This window comes from Salvelinus fontinalis, chromosome 25 (genome assembly GCF_029448725.1).
Source record: "Salvelinus fontinalis isolate EN_2023a chromosome 25, ASM2944872v1, whole genome shotgun sequence".
Lineage (NCBI taxonomy): Eukaryota > Metazoa > Chordata > Actinopteri > Salmoniformes > Salmonidae > Salvelinus > Salvelinus fontinalis.
Genome location: NC_074689.1, coordinates 18316021 through 18341138, shown reverse-complemented (window position 1 = coordinate 18341138; position 25118 = coordinate 18316021). Strand labels below are relative to the sequence as shown.

General features: G+C 43.6%; 1 protein-coding gene across 2 annotated transcripts in view; it reads right to left on the bottom strand.

Moving 5' to 3' along the window:
• Positions 1–25118, bottom strand: part of dok6 (docking protein 6) — a 115230-nt gene that overhangs the window by 32792 nt on the left and 57320 nt on the right. The window contains exons 4-7 of one of the 2 annotated variants that reach the window (XM_055881498.1): positions 22601–22720; positions 12949–13138; positions 8979–9117; positions 7985–8093 (exon numbers count right to left, since the gene is read on the bottom strand). In XM_055881498.1, coding sequence (XP_055737473.1) covers positions 7985–8093; positions 8979–9117; positions 12949–13138; positions 22601–22720 — 558 coding nt within the window. The remainder of the gene's footprint in view (positions 1–7984; positions 8094–8978; positions 9118–12948; positions 13139–22600; positions 22721–25118) is intronic. The other variant, XM_055881499.1, reaches the window with a different exon arrangement.

Here is a 25118-nt window from a genome sequence, read left to right as displayed (position 1 = left end):
CAACCAAAAGAGCAAAGTCTGCCTTTAACAAGTCTAACCAGTGTCTCCTCAATTTCCCAGATCTGTTTATCTATTGAACTGTATAGCAACCCTACATAGTGACTTGACATGGTTATTACATAAGTCTTAGCTACAGATTGTAAACCACATAATGTGATATAACTAAAGATTTTTTGAATCCACTACAGGTTTGCCTAAACAAAACGATGCCATAGATTTTTAAACTAACCTGGTATTGGTGATACTATCTCCGTTCTCGATTTGGCCAAACATGTACGCACGTGTGTGGGTGCGTGTGTGGACGTGGACGTGTAAATTGGTCATAAAAAAGAAAAAAGAGGACCATGGCACTCTTCATATAATTCATTAAAATGTCTTTATTTATATTCATGTTCACTGAACATGCTATTTCAAGTGAGTTTAGGGTTAAGGTTAGAATTAGAATTAGTGTTAGAATTACGTTAGGAGCTAACCCCACAAGGTTAGCTGTACAAGATGTATGTGTGTGTGTGTGCGCGCTCCCTGTTCACACAGTCCGTGCTATGAATGTTTGATATATGCCATGTGGCAGACCCTGTAGAACTAGAGGAGATGTCTGAAGCCATTGCAAACACTTGCCGGGAAGAATTGTGAGACTACGATCATGACTGAACGAGGCCGTATTGACCGTAGAAAAAAGTTGCAGTACCTTCATGCAGAAATGTAGTCTTAGGAAAGGAGAAGACGACGTAGAATGCAATAGAAAGCATTTTGACTTTGCACTGGCTTGAGAACAACATGCAGTCTCATAAGAGAATCTTGTTGTGACAAGGGGAGCAGAGCCCTGGGTTGGGAGCATAAGTGCTGCGGCTTTCCAAATGGAGAAGAAAACAGCAGATTAAAATGCTTGGTAAGAGGAAAACAGCAGATTAAAATGCTTGGTAAAATCAAAACAGCAGATTAAAATGCTTGGTAAGAGGAAAACAGCAGATTAAAATGCTTGGTAAGAGGAAAACAGCAGATTAAAATGCTTGGTAAGAGGAAAACAGCAGATTAAAATGCTTGGTAAGATCAAAACAGCAGATTAAAATGCTTGGTAAGATCAAAACAGCAGATTAAAATGCTTGGTAAGAGGAAAACAGCAGATTAAAATGCTTGGTAAGAGGAAAACAGCAGATTAAAATGCTTGGTAAGAGGAAAACAGCAGATTAAAATGCTTGGTAAGAGGAAAACAGTGGAGAGAAATGTGCTTGAAATCAAATCAAATTGTATTTGTCAGATGCTTCGTACACAACAGGTGTAGACTAACAGTGAAATGCTTACTTAAGGCTACTTTTCCAACAATGCAGAGTTAAAGATAAGGTAATACATGTAATAAAAAATAGAAATAGTGATACAAGTATTAAATACACAGTGAATAACGAATAGAAATAATGAGGAAAAATATTTTGGCTATATACAGGGAGTAGAAAATAACATGGCTATATACAGGGAGTAGAAAATAACATGGCTTTATACAGTGAGTAGAAAATAACATGGCCATATGCAGGGAGTAGAAAATAACATGGTTATATACAGGGAGTAGAAAATAACATGGTTATATACAGGGAGTAGAAAATAACATGGCTATATACAGGGAGTACCAGGTAATAACATGGCCATATACAGGGAGTAGAAAATAACATGGCTATATACAGGGAGTAGAAATAACATGGCTATATACAGGGAGTAGAAAATAACATGGTTATATACAGGGAGTGGAAAATAACATGGTTATATACAGGGAGTGGAAAATAACATGGCTATATACAGGGAGTAGAAAATAACATGGCTATATATAGGGAGTAGAAAATAACATGGCTATATACAGGGAGTAGAAAATAACATGGCTTTATACAGGGAGTAGAAAATAACATGGTTATATACAGGGAGTAGAAAATAACATGGCTTTATACAGGGAGTAGAAAATAACATGGCTCTATACAGGGAGTAGAAAATAACATGGTTATATACAGGGAGTGGAAAATAAAATGGCTATATACAGGGAGTAGAAAATAACATGGCTATATACAGGGAGTAGAAAATAACATGGCTATATACAGGGAGTACCAGGTAATAACATGGCCATACACAGGGAGTATAAATTAACATGGCTGTATACAGGGAGTAGAAATAACATGGCTATATACAGGGAGTAGAAAATGACATGGCTGTATACAGGGAGTAGATATAACATGGCTATAAACAGGGAGTAGAAAATAACATGGTTATATATAGGGAGTAGAAAATAACATGGTTATATACAGGGAGTAGAAAATAATATCGCTATATACAGGGAGTAGAAAATAACATCGCTATATACAGGGAGTAGAAAATAACATGGTTATATACAGGGAGTAGAAAATAACATGGCTATATACAGGGAGTATAAATAACATGGCTATATACAGGGAGTATAAAATAACATGGCTGTATACAGGGAGTAGAAATAACATGGCTATATACAGGGAGTAGAAAATAACATGGTTATATACAGGGAGTAGAAAATAACATGGCTATATACAGGGAGTACCAGGTAATAACATGATTATATATAGGGAGTAGAAAATAACATGGCTATATATAGGGAGTACCAGTACCGAGTCGATGTGCAGGGGTACGGGGTAATTGAGATAGATATGTACTGTACATATACAGTTGAAGTCGGACGTTTACATACACCTTAGTTAAATAAATTTAAACTCAGTTTTTCACAATTCTTGACATTTAATCCTAGTAAAGCATTCCTGTCTTAGGTCAGTTAGGATCACCACTTTATTTTAAGAATGTGAAATGTCAGAATAATAGTTGAGAGAATGATTTATTTCAGCTTTAATTTCTTTCATCACATTCCCAGTGGGTCAGAAGTTTACATACACTCAATTAGTATTTGGTAGCATTGCCTTTAAATTGATTAACTTGGGTCAAACATTTCGGGTACCCTTCCACAAGCTTCCCACAATAAATTGGGTGAATTTTGGCCCATTCCTCCTGACAGAGCTGGTGTACCTGAGTCAGGTGTGTCGGTCTCCTTGCTCGCACACGCTTTTTTAGTTCTGCCCACAAATTTTCGATAGGATTGAGGTCAGGGCTTTGTGATGGCCACTCCAATACCTTGACTTTGTTGTCCTTAAGCCATTTTGCCACAACTTTGGAAGTATGCTTGGGGTCATTGTCCATTTGGAAGACCCATTTGCGACTAAGCTTTAACATTCTGACTGATGTCTTGAGATGTTGCTTCAATATATCCACATAATTTACCTTCCTCATGATGCCATCTATTTTGTGAAGTGCACCAGTCCCTCCTGCAGCAAAGCAACCCCCGTGTTTCACGGTTTGGATGGTGTTCTTTGGCTTGCAAGCCTCCCCCTTTTTCCTCCAAACATAACAATGGTCATTATAGCCAAACAGTTCTATTTTTGTTTCAGCAGACCAGAGGACATTTCTCCAAAAAGTACGATCTTTGTCCCCATGTGCCGTTGCAAACCGTTGTCTGTTTTTTTAATGGGAGTTTTGGAGCAGTGGTTTCTTCCTTGTTGAGCGGCCTTTCAGGTTATGTTGATATAGGACTCATTTTACTGTGGATATAGATACTTTTGTACCTGTTTCCTCCAGCATCTTCACAAGGTCCTTTGCTGTTTTTCCGGGATTGAGTTGCACTTTTCGCACCAAAGCACGTTCATCTCTAGGAGACAGAATGCGTCTCCTTCCTGAGCGGTATGATGGCTGCGTGGTCCCATGGTGTTTATACTGGAGTACTATTGTTTGTACAGATGAACGTGGTACCTTCAGGCATTTGGAAATTGCTCCCAAGGATGAACCAGACTTGTGGAGTTCTAAAATTGTTGGCTGATTTCTTTAGATTTTCCCATGATGTCAAGCAAAGAGGCACTGAGTTTGAAGGTAGGCCTTGAGATACATCCACAGGTACACCTCCAAATGACTCAAATTATGTCAATTAGCCAAACATAAGCTTCTAAAGCCATGACATCATTTTCTAGAATTTTCCAAGCTGTTTAAAGGCACAGTCAACTTAGTGTATGTAAACGTCTGACCCACTGGAATTGTGATACAGTGAATTATAAGTGAAATAATCTGTCTGTAAACAATTGTTGGAAAAATTACTTGTATCATGCACAAAGTAAATGTCCTCCCCGACTTGCCAAGTTTGTTGATAAGAAATTTGTGGAGTGGTTGAAAAACGAGTTTTAATGACTCCAACCTAAGTTGGAAAAGCTATACTTTTCGTGGCTGTTTATTTACCACCACAGACAGATGCTGGCACTAAGACTGCACTCAGTCAGCTGTATAAGGAAATAGGCAAACAGGAAACCACTCACCCAGAGGCGGCGCTCCTAGTGGCCGGAGACTTTAATGCAGGGAAACTTAAATCAGTTCTACCAAATTTCTATCAACATGTTAAATGTGCAACCAGAGGGAAAGATGACCTGTACTCCACACACAGAGACGCGTACAGAGTTCTCCCTCGCCCTCCATTTGGTAAATCCGACCACAACTCTATCCTCCTGATTCCTGCTTACAAGCAAAAATTAAAGTAGGAAGCACCAGTGGTTAAAAGTAGGAAGCACCAGTGGAAGCACACGGTCTATAAAAAAGTGGTCAGATGAAGCAGATGCTAAACTACAGGACTGTTTTGCTATCACAGACTGGAACATGTTCCAGGATTCTTCCGATGGCATTGAGGAGTACACCATATCAGTCACTGGCTTTATCAATAAGTGCATCGAGGACGTCGTCCCCAAAGTGACTGTACGTACATACCCCAACCAGAAGCCATGGATTACAGGCAACATTCACACTGAGCTAAAGGGCAGAGCTGCCGCTTTCAAGGTGCGGGACTCTAACCCGGAAGCTTACAAGAAATCCTGCTATGCCCTGTGACGAACCATCAAACAGGCAAAGCATCAATACAGGGCTAAGACTGAATCATACCACACCGGCTCCGACGCTCGTCTTATGTGGCAGGGCTTGCAAACTATTACAGACTACAAAGGGAAGCACAGCCACGAGCTGCCCAGTGACACGAGCCTACCAGACGAGCTAAATCACTTCTATGCTCACTTCGAGGCAAGCAACACTGAGGCATGCATGAGAGCATTAGCTGTTCCGGACGACTGTGTGATCATGCTCTCCGTAGCCAACGTGAGTAAGACCTTTAAACAGGTCAATATACACAAGGCTGCGGGGCCAGACGGATTACCAGGACGTGTGCTCCGGGCATGTGCTGACTAACTGGCAGGTGTCTTAACTGACATTTTCAACATGTCCCTGATTGAATCTGTAATACCAACATGTTTCAAGCAGACCACCATAGTCCCTGTGCCCAAGAACACAAAGGCACCCTGCCTAAATGACTACAGACCGATATCACCCACGTCCGTAGCCATGAAGTGCTTTGAAAGGTTGGTCATGGCTCACATCAACACCACTATCCCAGAAATCCTAGACCCACTCCAATTTGCATACCCCCCAAACAGATCCACAGATGATGCAATCTCTATTGCACTCCACACTGCCCTTTCACCCCTGGACAAAAGGAACACTCATGTGAGAATGCTATTCATTGACTACAGCTCAGCGTTTAACCCTCAAAGCTCATCACTAAGCTAAGGATCCTGGGACTAAACACCGCCCTCTGCAACTGGATCCTGGACTTCCTGACGGGCCACCCCCAGGTGGTGAGGGTAGATAGCAACACATCTGCCACGCAGATCCTCAACACTGGAGCTCCCCAGGGGTGCGTGCTCAGTCCCCTCCTGTACTCCCTGTTCACCCACGACTGCATGGCCAGGCACAACTCCAACATCATCATTAAGTTTGCAGACAACACAACAGCGGTAGGCCTGATCACCGACAACGACGAGACAGTCTATAGGGAGGAAGTCAGAGACCTGGCCAGGTGGTGCCACAATAACAACCTATCCCTCAACTTAACCAAGACTAAGGAGATGATTGTGGACTACAGGAAAAGGAGGACCGAGCACGCCCCCATTCTCATCAACGGGGCTGTGGTGGAGCAGGTTGAGCGCTTCAAGTTCCTTGGTGTCCACATCAACAACAAACTAGAATGGTCCAAACACACCAAGACAGTCGTGAAAGGGCACGACAAAGCCTATTCCCCCTCAGGAAACTAAAAAGATTTGGCATGGGTCCTGAGATCTTCAAAACGTTCTACAGCTGCAACATTGAGAGCATGCTGACTGGTTGCATCACTGCCTGGTACGGCAACTGCTCGGCTTCTGACCGCAAGTTACTACAGAGGGTAGTGCGTACAGCCCAGTACATCACTGTGGCTAAGCTGCCTGCCATCCAGGACCTCTACACCAGGCGGTGTCAGAGGAAGGCCCTAAAAATTGTCAAAGACCCCAGCCACCCCAGTCATAGACTGTTCTCTCTACTACCGCATGGAAAGCGGTACTGGAGTGCCAAGTCTAGGACAAAAAGGCTTTTCAACAGTTTTTACTTAGGACAAGCCATAAGACTCCTGAACAGGTAATCAAATGGCTACCCAGACTATTTGCATTGTGTGCCCCCCCCCCCCCCCCCCCCACCCCCAACCCCTCTTTTACGCTGCTGCTACTCTCTGTTTATCATATATGCATAGTCACTTTAACTATACATTCATGTACATACTACCTCAATGGGGCCGACCAACCAGTGCTCCCGCACATTGGCTAACCGGGCTATCTGAATTGTGTCCCGCTACCCACCAACCGCCAAACCCTCTTTTACGCTAATGCTACTCTCTGTTCATCATATATGCATAATCACTTTAACCATATCTACATGTACATACTACCTCAATCAGCCTGACTAACCGGTGTCTGTATGTAGCCTCACTACTTTTATAGTCTCGCTACTGTATATAGCCTGTATTTTTTACTGTTGTTTTATTTCTTTACTTACCTATTGTTCACCTAATACCTTTATTGCACATTTGGTTAAAGCCTGCAAGTAAGCATTTCACTGTAAGTTCTAAACCTGTTGTATTCGGCGCACGTGACAAATAAACTTTGATTTGATTTGATGTCAACTTCAACTGTAGGTAGGGGTAAAGTGACTAGACAACAGGATATATAATAGACAATAGCAGCAGTGTATGTGGTGAGTGTGAAAGCGTGTGTGTGACTGTGTGTGTGGCGCCAGTATGCATGTGTGTGCATGGTATGTGTGTGTGGGCGTATGTGTGTGTGTTGGGGTGTCAGTGTAAGTATGTGTGAGTGTGTGGGTAGAGTCCGGTGTGTGTACATAGAATAAGTGCAAGAAAGTTAGTGAAAAAAAGGGGCAATGCAGATAGTTTGGGTAGTAGCGATTTGATTAGCTATTTAGTCATTTTGTTTAGAAGTCTTATGGCTTGGGTTTAGAAGCTGTTCAGGAACCTTTTAGGTCTAGACTTGGTGCATCGGTGACGCTTGCCGTGCGGTTCCAGAAAGAACAGCCTCTGGCTTGGGTGGCTATTATTTTGACAATTATTTTGGCCTTCCTCTGACACCGCCTGGTATAGAGGTCCTGGATGGCAGGGAGCTCGGCCCCAGTGATGTACTGGGCCATACCCACTACCATCTATAGCGCCTAGCGGTCGGATGCCAAGCAGTTGCCATACCCAGCGGTGATGCAGCCAGTCAAGATGCTCTCGATGGTGCATATGAGCATGTTGTATGTCTGACATGTCATATTGTAATCCTACATTATTAGCTGTGTTTTAAAGATTTGCCATTGTGGGAAGACATACAACCATTAATTTGTTTGCTGGTTGTCATAAAATCACTGATTGACTTAAGAGTTGCAGATGTTGATACTGTTACACTGTCCTGTTGAACTACAGGGTTATTGAATATTACTAGCAATATTACCAGCAGGTAGCATTACTGGTAATGTGTGCCTGCGTGCGTGTCGTGTTCAGATAATGCTTTTGGGCTGCCTAGCTAAGCTCTGCTGTGCGTACCTTGGTAGCTGTAGATGTCTCCCACGCTGTTCTGACGCATTATGTGATGCCAGTAGGCACTGCGAGGCAGAGAAATGGACTTGGTTAACGTCGTCTGGTTGGAGTGGGTCTGAAACAGAGACAACAACAACATCATCTTCAGTGTGTGGGATGCATCCCAAATGGTAGCTGATTGTCTATATAGTGCACTACTTTAGACCACTAGTATTGATAGGGATTAGGGGGCAATTTATGCAATTGTTATCTCTGGGTATCGTCACCTCTAGGGAATGCAAAGTAGGAAAAACAGCCACCGGCAATACAGGTAGCTACTGCATATTGTGGACAAATGACATGCAGTACAAATTCACAACATTTGATCAATACCATGATATGAAATAAAGCACAAAACCAAAGCTAAACGTGTGTTTTAAACTACAGTCACTGCATTTTTCTCTTTCAATTATATCAAGTACATCTCTTTAGAACCTAAAAGTCCTAATTGTGGTATGATGACCCATAACCAAAGTGTCCACTGTGTTCCACAACCTCTTCATGTAATTCATGTATTTCAGTATACTCTGCAGTATTCCCATATGGAGGGAGTCCAGGAACATGGCCATACGGTCAGGGCTCATCAAGCCTTAGAAAACCATACGTAAATACAGCATACTGACCATAGAGAGAGGATAGAAACATAGGCCATATCCACAGGGAATATGTGTGTGCATGTGTGTGTACTATGTGTGTCTGTGTGTGCATGTGTGCATGTGTGTGTGTGTGCATGTGTGTGTGTGTATGTGTGTGTACTATGTGTGTCTGTGTGTGCATGTGTGCGTGTGTGTGTGTGTGTGTGTGTGTGTGTGTGTGTGTGTGTGTGTGTGTGTGTGTGTGTGTGTGTGTGTGTGTGTGTGTGTGTGTGTGTGTGTGTGTGTGTGTGTGTGTGTGTGTGTGTGTGTGTGTGTCTGTGTGTGCATGGGTGTGTATGTGTACAATGTGTGTTTGTGTGTGTTACCTGTGAGCTCTTCTTCATCTCTACCATCATCCTCTCGTGTTGCTGTGCGATGGACAGGGTGGCTGAGTGGACTCTCTGGTAGATTATCTCTCCCTCCCGCGTCTGGAACGTAAACAGACCCTCCCCCGTGTCACACATCCTAGAGACAGAGAGAGTGGGGAAGGGAGAGAGGGGGGGGGGGGGGGGGGGGGGCGATGGAGTTTTATTACAGATACATACACAGGTTAGAACACACAGAGAAAACATGAGGTACAGATATGGAAAGCAGATACACCCTGTAATCTTATAGCCTGGAGGGGGTGGAACATGTGGATATGCTGACATGTTTAGAGTTCAAACTTCCTTTGAAAAAGTTTTGACTATTCCCAAAGTAATTGTGTGTGTGTGTGTGTGTGTGTGTGTGTGTGTGTGTGTGTGTGTGTGTGTGTGTGTGTGTTGTTTAGCAGGACCCATGTGACCAGTTTTCCTCTCCTGCTGATAAACCGGTTCCAGATCTAGGAGAGATGTGAATGGGTTAGGGTCAGGGTCAGATCCAGGAGAGATGTGAATGGGTTAGGGTCAGATCCAGGAGAGATGTGAATGGGTTAGGGTCAGATCCAGGAGAGATGTGAATGGGTTAGGGTCAGATCCAGGAGAGATGTGAATGGGTTAGGGTCAGATCCAGGAGAGATGTGAATGGGTTAGGGTCAGATCCAGGAGAGATGTGAATGGGTTAGGGTCAGATCCAGGAGAGATGTGAATGGGTTAGGGTTAGGGTGAGATCCAGGAGAGTTGTGAATGGGTTAGGGTCAGATCCAGGAGAGATGTGAATGGGTTAGGGTTAGGGTGAGATCCAGGAGAGATGTGAATGGGTTAGGGTCAGATCCAGGAGAGATGTGAATGGGTTAGGGTCAGATCCAGGAGAGATGTGAATGGGTTAGGGTCAGATCCAGGAGAGATGTGAATGGGTTAGGGTCAGATCCAGGAGAGATGTGAATGGGTTAGGGTAAGGGTGAGATCCAGGAGAGATGTGAATGGGTTAGGGTCAGATCCAGGAGAGATGTGAATGGGTTAGGGTTAGGGTCAGATCCAGGAGAAATGTGAATGGGTTAGGGTCAGATCCAGGAGAGATGTGAATGGGTTAGGGTCAGATCCAGGAGAGATGTGAATGGGTTAGGGTTAGATCTAGGAGAGATGTGAATGGGTTAGGGTCAGATACAGGAGAGATGTGAATGGGTTAGGGTTAGGGTCAGATCCAGGAGAGATGTGAATGGGTTAGGGTTAGGGTGAGATCCAGGAGAGATGTGAATGGGTTAGGGTCAGATCCAGGAGAGATGTGAATGGGTTAGGGTTAGGGTGAGATCCAGGAGAGATGTGAATGGGTTAGGGTCAGATCCAGGAGAGATGTGAATGGGTTAGGGTTAGGGTCAGATCCAGGAGAGATGTGAATGGGTTAGGGTCAGATCCAGGAGAGATGTGAATGGGTTAGGGTTAGGGTCAGATCCAGGAGAGATGTGAATGGGTTAGGGTCAGATCCAGGAGGGATGTGAATGGGTTAGGGTTAGGGTCAGATCCAGGAGAGATGTGAATGGGTTAGGGTCAGATCCAGGAGAGATGTGAATGGGTTAGGGTCAGATCCAGGAGAGATGTGAATGGGTTAGGGTCAGATTCAGGAGAGATGTGAATGGGTTAGGGTCAGATCCAGGAGAGATGTGAATGGGTTAGGGTTAGGGTCAGGAGGGATGTGAATGGGTTAGGGTCAGATCCAGGAGAGATGTGAATGGGTTAGGGTCAGATCCAGGAGAGATGTGAATGGGTTAGGGTTAGGGTGAGATCCAGGAGAGATGTGAATGGGTTAGGGTTAGGGTCAGATCCAGGAGAGATGTGAATGGGTTAGGGTCAGATCCAGGAGAGATGTGAATGGGTTAGGGTCAGATCCAGGAGAGATGTGAATGGGTTAGGGTCAGATTCAGGAGAGATGTGAATGGGTTAGGGTCAGATCCAGGAGAGATGTGAATGGGTTAGGGTCAGATCCAGGAGAGATGTGAATGGGTTAGGGTCAGATCCAGGAGAGATGTGAATGGGTTAGGGTCAGATCCAGGAGAGATGTGAATGGGTTAGGGTAAGGGTGAGATCCAGGAGAGATGTGAATGGGTTAGGGTCAGATCCAGGAGAGATGTGAATGGGTTAGGGTTAGGGTCAGATCCAGGAGAGATGTGAATGGGTTAGGGTCAGATCCAGGAGAGATGTGAATGGGTTAGGGTCGGATCCAGGAGAGATGTGAATGGGTTAGGGTTAGGGTCAGATCCAGGAGAGATGTGAATGGGTTAGGGTGAGATCCAGGAGAGATGTGAATGGGTTAGGGTCAGATCCAGGAGAGATGTGAATGGGTTAGGGTTAGGGTGAGATCCACGAGAGATGTGAATGGGTTAGGGTTAGGGTCAGATCCAGGAGAGATGTGAATGGGTTAGGGTTAGGGTCAGATCCAGGAGAGATGTGAATGGGTTAGGGTCAGATCCAGGAGAGATGTGAATGGGTTAGGGTTAGGGTCAGATCCAGGAGAGATGTTAATGGGTTAGGGTTAGGGTCAGATCCAGGAGAGATGTGAATGGGTTAGAGTCAGCTCCAGGAGAGATGTGAATGGGTTAGGGTTAGGGTGAGATCCAGGAGAGATGTGAATGGGTTAGGGTTAGGGTCAGATCCAGGAGAGATGTGAATGGGTTAGGGTCAGATCCAGGAGAGATGTGAATGGGTTAGGGTCAGATCCAGGAGAGATGTGAATGGGTTAGGGTTAGGGTCAGATCCAGGAGGGATGTGAATGGGTTAGGGTCAGATCCAGGAGAGATGTGAATGGGTTAGGGTCAGATCCAGGAGAGATGTGAATGGGTTAGGGTCAGATCCAGGAGAGATGTGGATGGGTTAGGGTTAGGGTCAGATCCAGGAGAGATGTGAATGGGTTAGGGTTAGGGTGAGATCCAGGAGAGATGTGAATGGGTTCGGGTTAGATCCAGGAGAGATATGAATAGGTTAGGGTCAGATCCAGGAGAGATGTGAATGGGTTAGGGTTAGGGTCAGATCCAGAAGAGATGTGAATGGGTTAGGGTCAGATCCAGGAGAGATGTGAATGGGTTAGGGTCAGATCCAGGAGAGATGTGAATGGGTTAGGGTCATATCCAGGAGAGATGTGAATGGGTTAGGGTCAGATCCAGGAGAGATGTGAATGGGTTAGGGTTAGGGTCAGATCCAGGAGAGATGTGAATGGGTTAGGGTCAGATCCAGGAGAGATGTGAATGGGTTAGGGTTAGGGTGAGATCCAGGAGAGATGTGAATGGGTTAGGGTTAGGGTCAGATCCAGGAGAGATGTGAATGGGTTAGGGTCAGATCCAGGAGAGATGTGAATGGGTTAGGGTCAGATCCAGGAGAGATGTGAATGGGTTAGGGTCAGATCCAGGAGAGATGTGAATGGGCTAGGGTCAGATCCAGGAGAGATGTGAATGGGTTAGGGTCAGATCCAGGAGAGATGTGAATGGGTTAGGGTTAGGGTCAGATCCAGGAGAGATGTGAATGGGTTAGGGTTAGATCCAGGAGAGATGTGAATGGGTTAGGGTCAGATCCAGGAGAGATGTGAATGGGTTAGGGTTAGATCCAGGAGAGATGTGAATGGGTTAGGGTTAGATCCAGGAGAGATGTGAATGGGTTAGGGTCAGATCCAGGAGAGATGTGAATGGGTTAGGGTTAGGGTCAGATCCAGGAGAGATGTGAATGGGTTAGGGTCAGATCCAGGAGAGATTTGAATGAGTTAGGGTTAGGGGTCGATCCAGGAGAGATGTGATTGGGACTCCTATGAAGCATACAAGGAGGTGACTGTGTGTCACTGTGAGCATGCCTTTCTGTCTCATTGGTGAACTTGATGGATTCTCTCACACACACATATACACACACACACACACACACACACACACACACACACACACACACAAAACAAACATACCTTCCTGACTCGAAAGTGAACCAAGTGGAGTCTCGTCCGTATCTCCTCAGTGAGTTGAGGGGCCACATAACCAGTTTGACGCGGGCGTTGTGGATGTCCCACAGGTAGATGTTCTCATGGGTGATCTGCATGGTACACTCCCCATAGATGTCCAGGTTGGGAGTGGGCATCAGGTACACGTTGAACCGCTCTGGAACAAAACCAACACAGCAATTTTTTACAAATACTTACTTTGAAAAAATAGAGAATAATTTTTGAAAGGACAGAATAACAAGGTAGATGTGTTACAAAGGTGAGCATTGGACTTTGGACAGAATCTATTGCAGTCCTTTCATTTTCACTGTTTTTAACCATTTTTCAAGCTTCCATTCAGCTTGTAGCGAAGGCTACGAATAGATGTTCTCGAAGGACACATAAAAACATGGTCCTGCAGTAGTAATCAGAGGGTTATATCAGGTGGGTTTGGGGTGTATGGGCCGACAGAATAACAGACAGACACAGTATCAGCGGTCTCATCTGTTTGCCAGAAACCCATACAGTAGGCTACACTCCATCCTAATTAAAAAAAATGTCAAAAACTGACTACATCTAAAAACATCCCGGGATCAGCAGTTTTGGGACTTTGACTTTTGTAAACGTCTGGCTGTATGAGTCACCAAAATAACTTTCTCCACTTGATCATTGAAAAGGCATTTGAGTCCATGCTGTTGCAGAGCCTACTTAAAATCCAGAATTATCATTCAAACCAGCTTGCATAAGCATGAAATCCATGCATTGAATGGACAAAAAAAGACAGCTCCTTACAAAATCTTAACTTCATTGAAATTATGAAAAATGGATGAGGCAGACAGAAAAAGTTATAAGAAAGTAATAGGAACATAAAATGGAATAGTTCTTAGAGGCCGAGCTCTGCTCAGTGCAAATTGACTTTACATAACAGACTGATAAAGACTAAAGAAATAAAGAGGTGCTCCTAGAAAAATGACATCATTCTCATTAAGGACTATTATTTTCCTATTTCCTTGAGAGAGAGAGAGAGAGAGATAAAGAGAGAGAGAGAGAAAGATAGATATAAAGAGAGAGAGAGAGAGAGAAAGAGAGGTATAAAGCGAGAGAGAGAGAAAGAGAGATATAAAGCGAGAGAGAGAAAGTGAGAGAGAGGGAGAGAGATATAAAGAGAGAGAGAGAGAAAGAGAGATAGAAAGAGAGAGAGAGAGAAAGAGAGATATAAAGAGAGAAAGAGAGAGAGAGAAAGAGAGATATAAAGAGAGAGAGAGAGAGAAAGAGAGATATAAAGAGAGAGAGAGAAAGAGCGATATAAAGAGAGAGAGAGAAAGAGCGATATAAAGAGAGAAAGAGAGAGAGAGAAAGAGCGATATAAAGAGAGAAAGAGAGAGAGAGAAAGAGAGATATATAAAGAGAGAGAGAGAGAAAGAGAGATATAAAGAGAGAGAGAGAAAGAGAGATATAAAGAGAGATATAAAGAGAGAGAGAGAGAAAGAGAAAGAGATATAAAGAGAGCGAGAGAGAGAGAAAGAGAGATATAAAGAGAGAGAGAGTAGAGTGAGCGTTGTGAAAGTCAGAGTCCAGTTGCTAAGGAGTAGCGGTAAAAGTCTCAATAGTATTTAAATGTTTTCTCTCTTCGTCTCCTTTGCTTCATCTAAACTGACTCCAACTGGACAGGTAGTACTGTAGCTTCATCTAAACTGACTCCAACTGGACAGGTGTTAGTGTAACAAATCTAAACTGACAGGTGTTACTGTAACAAATCTAAACTGACAGGTGGTACTGTAACACATCTAATGTGACTCCAACTGGACAGGTGGTACTGTAACAAATCCAAACTGACTCCAACTGGACAGGTGTTACTGTAACAAATCTAAACTGACTCCAACTGGACAGGTGTTACTGTAGCTTCATCTAAACTGACTCCAACTGGACAGGTGTTACTGTAACAAATCTAAACTGACTCCAACTGGACAGGTGTTACTGTAACAAATCTAAACTGACTCCAACTGGACAGGTGTTACTGTAACAAATCTAAACTGACTCCAACTGGACAGGTAGTACTGTAACAAATCTAAACTGACTCCAACTGGACAGGTGTACTGTAGCTTCATCTAAACTGACTACAACTGGACAGGTAGTACTGTAACAAATCTAAACTGACTCCAACTGGACAGGTGTACTGTAGCTTCATCTAAACTGACTCCAACTGGACAGGTGGTACTGTAACAAATCTAAACTGACTCCAACTGGACAGGTACTACTGTAGCTTCATCTAAACTGACTCCAACTGGACAGGTAGTACTGTAACAAATCTAAACTGACTCCAACTGGACAGGTGTTACTGTAACAAATCTAAACTGACTCCAACTGGACAGGTGTTACTGTAGCTTCATCTAATGTGACTCCAACTGGACAGGTGTTACTGTAGCTTCATCTAAACTGACTCCAACTGGACAGGTGGTACTGTAACAAATATAAACGGACTCCATCTGGACAGGTGTTACTGTAGCTTCATCTAAACTGACTCCAACTGGACAGGTGTTCTGTAACAAATCTAAACTGACTCCAACTGGACAGGTGTTCTGTAACAAATATAAACGGACTCCATCTGGACAGGTGTTACTGTAGCTTCATCTAAACTGACTCCAACTGGACAGGTGTTCTGTAACAAATCTAAACTGACTCCAACTGGACAGGTGTTCTGTAACAAATCTAAACTGACTCCAACTGGACAGGTGTTCTGTAACAAATCAAAACTGACTCCAACAGGACAGGTGTTCTGTAACAAATCTAAACTGACTCCAACAGGACAGGTACTACTGTAGCTTCATCTAAACTGACTCCAACTGGACAGGTGGTACTGTAACAAATCTAAACTGACTCCAACAGGACAGGTACTACTGTAGCTTCATCTAAACTGACTCCAACTGGACAGGTAGTACTGTAACAAATCTAAACTGACTCCAACAGGACAGGTACTACTGTAGCTTCATCTAAACTGACTCCAACTGGACAGGTGGTACTGTAACAAATCTAAACTGACTCCAACTGGACAGGTGGTACTGTAACAAATCTAAACTGACTCCAACTGGACAGGTGGTACTGTAGCTTCATCTAAACTGACTCCAACTGGACAGGTGTTACTGTAACAAATCTAAACTGACTCCAACTGGACAGGTGGTACTGTAACAAATCTAATCTGACTCCAACTGGACAGGTGGTACTGTAGCTTCATCTAAACTGACTCCAACTGGACAGGTGTTACTGTAACAAATCTAAACTGACTCCAACTGGACAGGTGGTACTGTAGCTTCATCTAAACTGACTCCAACTGGACAGGTGGTACTGTAACAAATGTAAACTGACTCCAACTGGACAGGTGTTACTGTAACAAATCTAAACTGACTCCAACTGGACATGTGGTACTGTAACAAATCTAATCTGACTCCAACTGGACAGGTGGTACTGTAGCTTCATCTAAACTGACTCCAACTGGACAGGTGTTACTGTAACAAATCTAAACTGACTCCAACTGGACAGGTGGTACTGTAGCTTCATCTAAACTGACTCCAACTGGACAGGTGTTACTGTAACAAATCTAAACTGACTCCAACTGGACAGGTGGTACTGTAACAAATCTAATCTGACTCCAACTGGACAGGTGTACTGTAACAAATCTAATCTGACTCCAACTGGACAGGTGGTACTGTAACAAATATAAACTGACTCCAACTGGACAGGTATAACTGTAACAAATATAAACTGACTCCAACTGGACAGGTGGTACTGTAACAAATCTAAACTGACTCCAACTGGACAGGTGTTACTGTAACAAATCTAAACTGACTCCAACTGGACAGGTGTTCTGTAACAAATCTAAACTGACTCCAACTGGACAGGTAGTACTGTAGCTTCATCTAAACTGACTCCAACTGGACAGGTGGTACTGTAGCTTCATCTAAACTGACTCCAACTGGACAGGTGTTACTGTAACAAATCTAATCTGACTCCAACTGGACAGGTAATACTGTAACAAATCTAAACTGACTCCAACTGGACAGGTGTTACTGTAGCTTCATCTAAACTGACTCCAACTAGACAGGTGTTCTGTAACAAATCTAAACTGACTCCAACTGGACAGGTGGTACTGTAACAAATCTAAACTGACTCCAACTGGACAGGTAGTACTGTAACAAATCTAAACTGACTCCAACTGGACAGGTAGTACTGTAACAAATCTAAACTGACTCCAACTGGACAGGTGTTACTGTAACAAATCTAAACTGACTCCAACTGGACAGGTGGTACTGTAGCTTCATCTAAACTGACTCCAACTAGACAGGTGTTCTGTAACAAATCTAAACTGACTCCAACTGGACAGGTGGTACTGTAACAAATCTAAACTGACTCCAACTGGACAGGTAGTACTGTAACAAATCTAAACTGACTCCAACTGGACAGGTGGTACTGTAGCTTCATCTAAACTGACTCCAACTGGACAGGTGTTACTGTAACAAATCTAAACTGACTCCAACTGGACAGGTGGTACTGTAACAAATCTAATCTGACTCCAACTGGACAGGTGGTACTGTAGCTTCATCTAAACTGACTCCAACTGGACAGGTGTTACTGTAACAAATCTAAACTGACTCCAACTGGACAGGTGGTACTGTAGCTTCATCTAAACTGACTCCAACTGGACAGGTGTTACTGTAACAAATCTAAACTGACTCCAACTGGACAGGTGGTACTGTAACAAATCTAATCTGACTCCAACTGGACAGGTGGTACTATAACAAATCTAAACTGACTCCAACTGGACAGGTGTTACTGTAACAAATCTAAACTGACTCCAACTGGACAGGTGGTACTGTAGCTTCATCTAAACTGACTCCAACTGGACAGGTGTTACTGTAACAAATCTAAACTGACTCCAACTGGACAGGTGGTACTGTAACAAATCTAATCTGACTCCAACTGGACAGGTGTACTGTAACAAATCTAATCTGACTCCAACTGGACAGGTGGTACTGTAACAAATATAAACTGACTCCAACTGGACAGGTATAACTGTAACAAATCTAAACTGACTCCAACTGGACAGGTGTTACTGTAACAAATCTAAACTGACTCCAACTGGACAGGTGTTACTGTAACAAATCTAAACTGACTCCAACTGGACAGGTGTTCTGTAACAAATCTAAACTGACTCCAACTGGACAGGTAGTACTGTAACAAATCTAAACTGACTCCAACTGGACAGGTGATACTGTAGCTTCATCTAAACTGACTCCAACTGGACAGGTGTTACTGTAACAAATCTAATCTGACTCCAACTGGACAGGTAACACTGTAACAAATCTAAACTGACTCCAACTGGACAGGTGTTACTGCAGCTTCATCTAAACTGACTCCAACTAGACAGGTGTTCTGTAACAAATCTAAACTGACTCCAACTGGACAGGTGGTACTGTAACAAATCTAAACTGACTCCAACTGGACAGGTAGTACTGTAACAAATCTAAACTGACTCCAACTGGACAGGTAGTACTGTAACAAATCTAAACTGACTCCAACTGGACAGGTGTTACTGTAACAAATCTAAACTGACTACAACTGGACAGGTGGTACTGTAGCTTCATCTAAACTGACTCCAACTGGACAGGTAGTACTGTAACAAATCTAAACGGACTCCAACTGGACAGGTGGTACTGTAGCTTCATCTAAACTGACTCCAACTGGACAGGTAGTACTGTAACAAATCTAAACTGACTCCAACTGGACAGGTGTTACTGTAACAAATCTAAACTGACTCCAACTGGACAGGTGTTACTGTAACAAATCTAAACTGACTCCAACTGGACAGGTGTTACTGTAGCTTCATCTAAACTGACTCCAACTGGACAGGTAGTACTGTAACAAATCTAAACTGACTCCAACTGGACAGGTGGTACTGTAACAAATCTAAACGGACTCCAACTGGACAGGTGGTACTGTAGCTTCATCTAAACTGACTCCAACTGGACAGGTAGTACTGTAACAAATCTAAACGGACTCCAACTGGACAGGTAGTACTGTAACAAATCTAAACGGACTCCAACTGGACAGGTAGTACTGTAACAAATCTAAACGGACTCCAACTGGACAGGTGGTACTGTAGCTTCATCTAAACTGACTCCAACTGGACAGGTAGTACTGTAACAAATCTAAACTGACTCCAACTGGACAGGTGTTACTGTAACAAATCTAAACTGACTCCAACTGGACAGGTGTTACTGTAACAAATCTAAACTGACTCCAACTGGACAGGTGTTACTGTAGCTTCATCTAAACTGACTCCAACTGGACAGGTAGTACTGTAACAAATCTAAACTGACTCCAACTGGACAGGTGTTACTGTAACAAATCTAAACTGACTCCAACTGGACAGGTGTTACTGTAACAAATCTAAACTGACTCCAACTGGACAGGTGTTACTGTAGCTTCATCTAAACTGACTCCAACTGGACAGGTAGTACTGTAACAAATCTAAACTGACTCCAACTGGACAGGTAGTACTGTAACAAATCTAAACGGACTCCAACTGGACAGGTGGTACTGTAGCTTCATCTAAACTGACTCCAACTGGACAGGTAGTACTGTAACAAATCTAAACTGACTCCAACTGGACAGGTGGTACTGTAACAAATCTAAACTGACTCCAACTGGACAGGTGTTACTGTAACAAATCTAAACTGACTCCAACTGGACAGGTGTTCTGTAACAAATCTAAACTGACTCAAACTGGACAGGTGTACTGTAGCTTCATCTAAACTGACTCCAACTGGACAGGTAGTACTGTAACAAATCTAAACTGACTCCAACTGGACAGGTGGTACTATAGCTTCATCTGGGGCGGCAGCGTAGCCTAGTGGTTAGAGCGTTGGACTAGTAACCAAAAGGTTGCAAGATCAATCCCCGAGCTGACAAGGTACAAGTCTGTCTTCCTGCCCCTGAAGGCCATCATTGAAAATAAGAATTTGTTCTTAACTGACTTGCCTAGTAAAATAGAAAATAAATCTAAACTGACTTCAACTGGACAGGTACTGTAGCTACATCTAAACTGGGTCCAACTGGACAGGTGGTACTGTAACAAATCCCCCTCATTAATCATCCATCATAATTATTTAACCTGTTTTCTCTATCTGTTCAGCAGGCAAGGAGAGGAAGCCACTTTAGACTATCGAGATGCACCCCACGCCGTTGTCATAGTTTTTTCAAGCCAGCCAACCAGATCCTGTACCTACTAGAGACCTCCTCAGCCCCAATCACTTTAACCAGCTGGAGTCTATACTAGAGACCTCCTCAGCCCCAATCACTTTAACCAGCTGGAGTCTCTACTAGAGACCTCCTCAGCCCCAATCACTTTAACCAGCTGGAGTCTATACTAGAGACCTCCTCAGCCCCAATCACTTTAACCAGCTGGAGTCTCTACTAGAGACCTCCTCAGCCCCAATCACTTTAACCAGCTGGAGTCTATACTAGAGACCTCCTCAGCCCCAATCACTTTAACCAGCTGGAGTCTCTACTAGAGACCTCCTCAGCCCCAATCACTTTAACCAGCTGGAGTCTATACTAGAGACCTCCTCAGCCCCAATCACTTTAACCAGCTGGAGTCTCTACTAGAGACCTCCTCAGCCCCAATCACTTTAACCAGCTGGAGTCTCTACTACAGACCTCCTCAGCCCCAATCACTTTAACCAGCTGGAGTCTCTACTAGAGACCTCCTCAGCCCCAATCACTTTAACCAGCTGGAGTCTATACTAGAGACCTCCTCAGCCCCAATCACTTTAACCAGCTGGAGTCTCTACTAGAGACCTCCTCAGCCCCAATCACTTTAACCAGCTGGAGTCTCTACTACAGACCTCCTCAGCCCCAATCACTTTAACCAGCTGGAGTCTCTACTAGAAACCTCCTCAGCCCCAATCACTTTAACCAGCTGGAGTCTATACTAGAGACCTCCTCAGCCCCAATCACTTTAACCAGCTGGAGTCTCTACTAGAGACCTCCTCAGCCCCAATCACTTTAACCAGCTGGAGTCTCTACTAGAGACCTCCTCAGCCCCAATCACTTTAACCAGCTGGAGTCTCTACTACAGACCTCCTCAATCCCAATCACTTTAACCAGCTGGAGTCTCTACTAGAGACCTCCTCAGCCCCAATCACTTTAACCAGCTGGAGTCTCTACTAGAGACCTCCTCAGCCCCAATCACTTTAACCAGCTGGAGTCTCTACTAGAGACCTCCTCAGCCCCAATCACTTTAACCAGCTCTCAGAGAGCTCTTCATAATCTACATTAATACTCACTAATTATGCCTAATGTTTCAAAAGAACAGCCATGAGTCTAGAGTGAGGACTGATGAAATGGCAATGTAATACGAGGCTATTTTTAGGAGCAGCGAGAAAATGAACTTTGATTTAATTATCAGCCCCTGTAGTTGGGTGATCACTACTTGAAGTGTAACTGCAGAGGGTGGAGTTTTCTCCCATTTTAGTATATGTCCTGCAGAGACAAGCACAAGTGTTTAGCGTTCTATTTCTGTTGTTATTTCTCTTTCTTCACACACCGCACCACTTCGATGTTATGAATACAAATCAATATTTCCCTGTCATTTTACATCGAAGCTGAGGGAAAGAAAAATACATGTTATTACTGTTCATTGAACTAGATGGGCTGCTCAGATTCATTCGGATTCATATCGATTTTTTCAAACGAGGGCAGAGCACAAAGTTATGCGTAAATGAAATTGTAGGCATCCTGTAAGAGGTTGTTAGGTGAGTAAAAATGAGACCTTGGGCCAGATTCTTGATTTTTTCATTTCCAAAGCCAGTCTATAAAACGCACACACACACCACACACACACACACACACACACACACACACACACACACACACACACACACACACACACACACACACACACACACACACACACACACACACACACACACACACACACACACACACACACACACACACAGCAGTCATTTCCACGGCTAGTCTACAAATGAATAGAAGATCACCCATTTAATAACAGCTATACCTTTCCTCTTTCTCTTTCTCTATTTCTATTTCCTGGATGGGGGGGGGGGGGGGGGACAACAGTGATTTCACATGGACTCAGCCCCAGCAGATATAATCTCATCCATTTTTGTGACAAGCTTCATTATGAGGGGAGCCAGTGATGCACAGCACCTCTCATTAGGCCAGGAACACAGCCACACACACACATACACGTGCACACACACATGCACACACATGCACAGACACACACTCAAAAGTACATACACACATGCACGTACACACACACACACATAGATAGATAAAGATGCACACAAACACACACACAGACCTCTGTAGCACTAACATTTCTAGGCTGGTAATTAAACCGTCTACAAGTGTTGGGATGGTTGGGGGGGAAATATCGACCCAAAATGGTCTCTGTTGGCAGGGACTAATTGGAGACTCACCGTTTCCCTATCACAAACCTCTGAGGACTCAGTTGCACTCAAACATATAGGCCTGTAATGTAACTGCTAACCAGTTTGGGGCAGGATTGACCCAAAATGGCCTCCATTAGCTGGGGTTCTAATTGGGGACTCACCGCTCTGCTCCCGCTGCACCCCCGCTGCTAACAGGTCTGGTTCTCCCAGGCTTATGTCATTCAGTCGGCTTCCTAGGCACTCCACACACAGCAGCTTGCACCACTCCTCTGCATCCAGCTCTAAACACAGAGTTAAAACAAGAGTTAAACACACAGGCAGAAATACACACTCCACACACAGCAGCTTGTACCACTCCTCTGCATGCAGCTCTAAACACAGAGTTAAAACAAGAGTTAAACACACAGGCAGAAATACACACTCCACACACAGCAGCTTGCACCACTCCTCCGCATGCAGCTCTAAACACAGAGTTAAAACAAGAGTTAAACACACAGGCAGAAATACACACTCCACACACAGCAGCTTGCACCACTCCTCCGCATGCAGCTCTAAACACAGAGTTAAAACAAGAGTTAAACACACAGGCAGAAATACACACTCCACACACAGCAGCTTGCACCACTCCTCCGCATGCAGCTCATACAAAGTTAGAAAAGTACACATACACACAAACACAGATGAATCATACAGCATGCACTGTGTACTAAAAAAGCCCCCCGGACGTGAGTATCAGGTAGTGGTAACCTGGAGAAAATCAATCTGATTGATTCTCTGCTGATGAAAAGAGTCAAGCAGTTCATGAACACAAAACACCAGATGAATGCTGCATTTCCTCTCTCTCCTCTGCTATCCCATCTTTCTCCCCTCTGACCACTCTCAACACTGCCCTCCCTAACCCTCTCTCTCTTCCCTCTCTCCTCTCCTCCCCTCTCTCCTATACTGTGCTCCTACAGCACTTGACCACCAGACCCCTGATATACCCAGCCATCAATTATTTGTTCCAAGCTAAATCACAAGATATTGTACATACAGCAGGTTTTTAAAGGACCATAGAGTTCTGTCTCTTTATTTTTTCCCAATGAAAAATGGAGCATTGTGGTAACTGTGACAACCGCAATCTGTACTGTACTTCTAAAGCACATCCAGTACAGATCTGGGATCAGGCCATAAAGCATTTTTTCTCGGATAGATTTGATCAACAAGCAGAACACAGGGGATCAACTGACGTTCTTAACACCAGACAATCAATAGCTTATTATCCCAATAGGGTGATATAATTAAATGGTGGGAAGCCTGGGTGTAGAAAACAATTAACAGGATTGATCTCTAAGGAAATTGTGTGAATGCATCCGAAAATAATTATCTCGGAGTAACAGTGACAATCTTTTAATCAAACCCATACGCGTCGATAATATCTCTACTCTCTTAATCAGTTACACACACCTTATCTCTCTCCGAGGCACACATGCACACACAAACAGGAACAGGCAGGAAGATGAACATGAACACACACAAACACATACACCACATACGCTGCCGTGTGCACAAGTCTCGAAAAGCTCAACTCTGGCCCCCTTGGCAGTGGTGAGGGAAGAGGAGGGGTGTTATTGAATTGTTTAATTAACCACTAAGTGGAGGCTGATGGTTTCATGAATCAAATTATCACTCCCTCACACAGCAAACAGATAGACAGTTGTTGGTGAATACTAATGTCTTCCTCTAAAGATGGAAAAAGCTCTGTTTACAATGGAAAGTAACATTCCAGACTGTAGAATGTGGATGAGAGTTACTGAGCTATGAAATGACTCAGACTGAGCTGTTTATCTGTGTGTTGTCTACTTCTCCCTGGTCTCTTCCCAAAGGAGCTCCAGGACATGGCACTGTGGCCACTGATGTGTATAGAGATGCATGTGGAAGTGTGTGTGTGTGTACACTCTTAAAAACAAAGGCGCAAATTGGAACCAAATAAGGTTATTGAGAGTGATGCCATAGGGGAACCCTTTTAGGGTCTCTGAAGAACCATAAATGGGATGGTTCTTTGAAAAAACATATAAAAATCCCAAACCATTTTGGGATTTTTATTTGCACAGTTCCCAGGTTGCCTTTCGAGTGAATTTTCAAGTTACTTGTCCCACTCATGACTTTTTGCTAGTGACAGAGACGTTGTTGTTGATTTCATTCATTAAAATGTCATCCTTAAAGACAACACAGCCTAGTTTTACCCTAATACAGTGGCCTGAAACTCATAGCTTACAGAACACACAAGACATTGCAGTCACACTATGCTGGCTTGCAAAATAACGTGGAATTCCAATTGGAATCCAGCCAGATTGGGGATATACACCCTTTTGAATTTTTATTCACCCGCAACCTGCATTTGGAATGACTACCAGGCTTGGAAAGACTAAGATATAACGGGTGCAATAAGTCCAAGTAACAGATTGGAATAGTTTAGGAAAATGTATGTTATTTATATTTAAGTAGCAAAAGCTTAATTAATCAATAAACATACATGCAAAAACATAGATATTGAAAGAAACAATTCTGAAAATCCACCTGCAAAAGAGCATGCTGGGGAATATGATAGTGATGGCCATGATTTTGGTTCAACTCTAGTTATTAACGCCAACTCCGGGGTTCTTTTACACCACTGATTAACTCTTGAATCAACCCTAG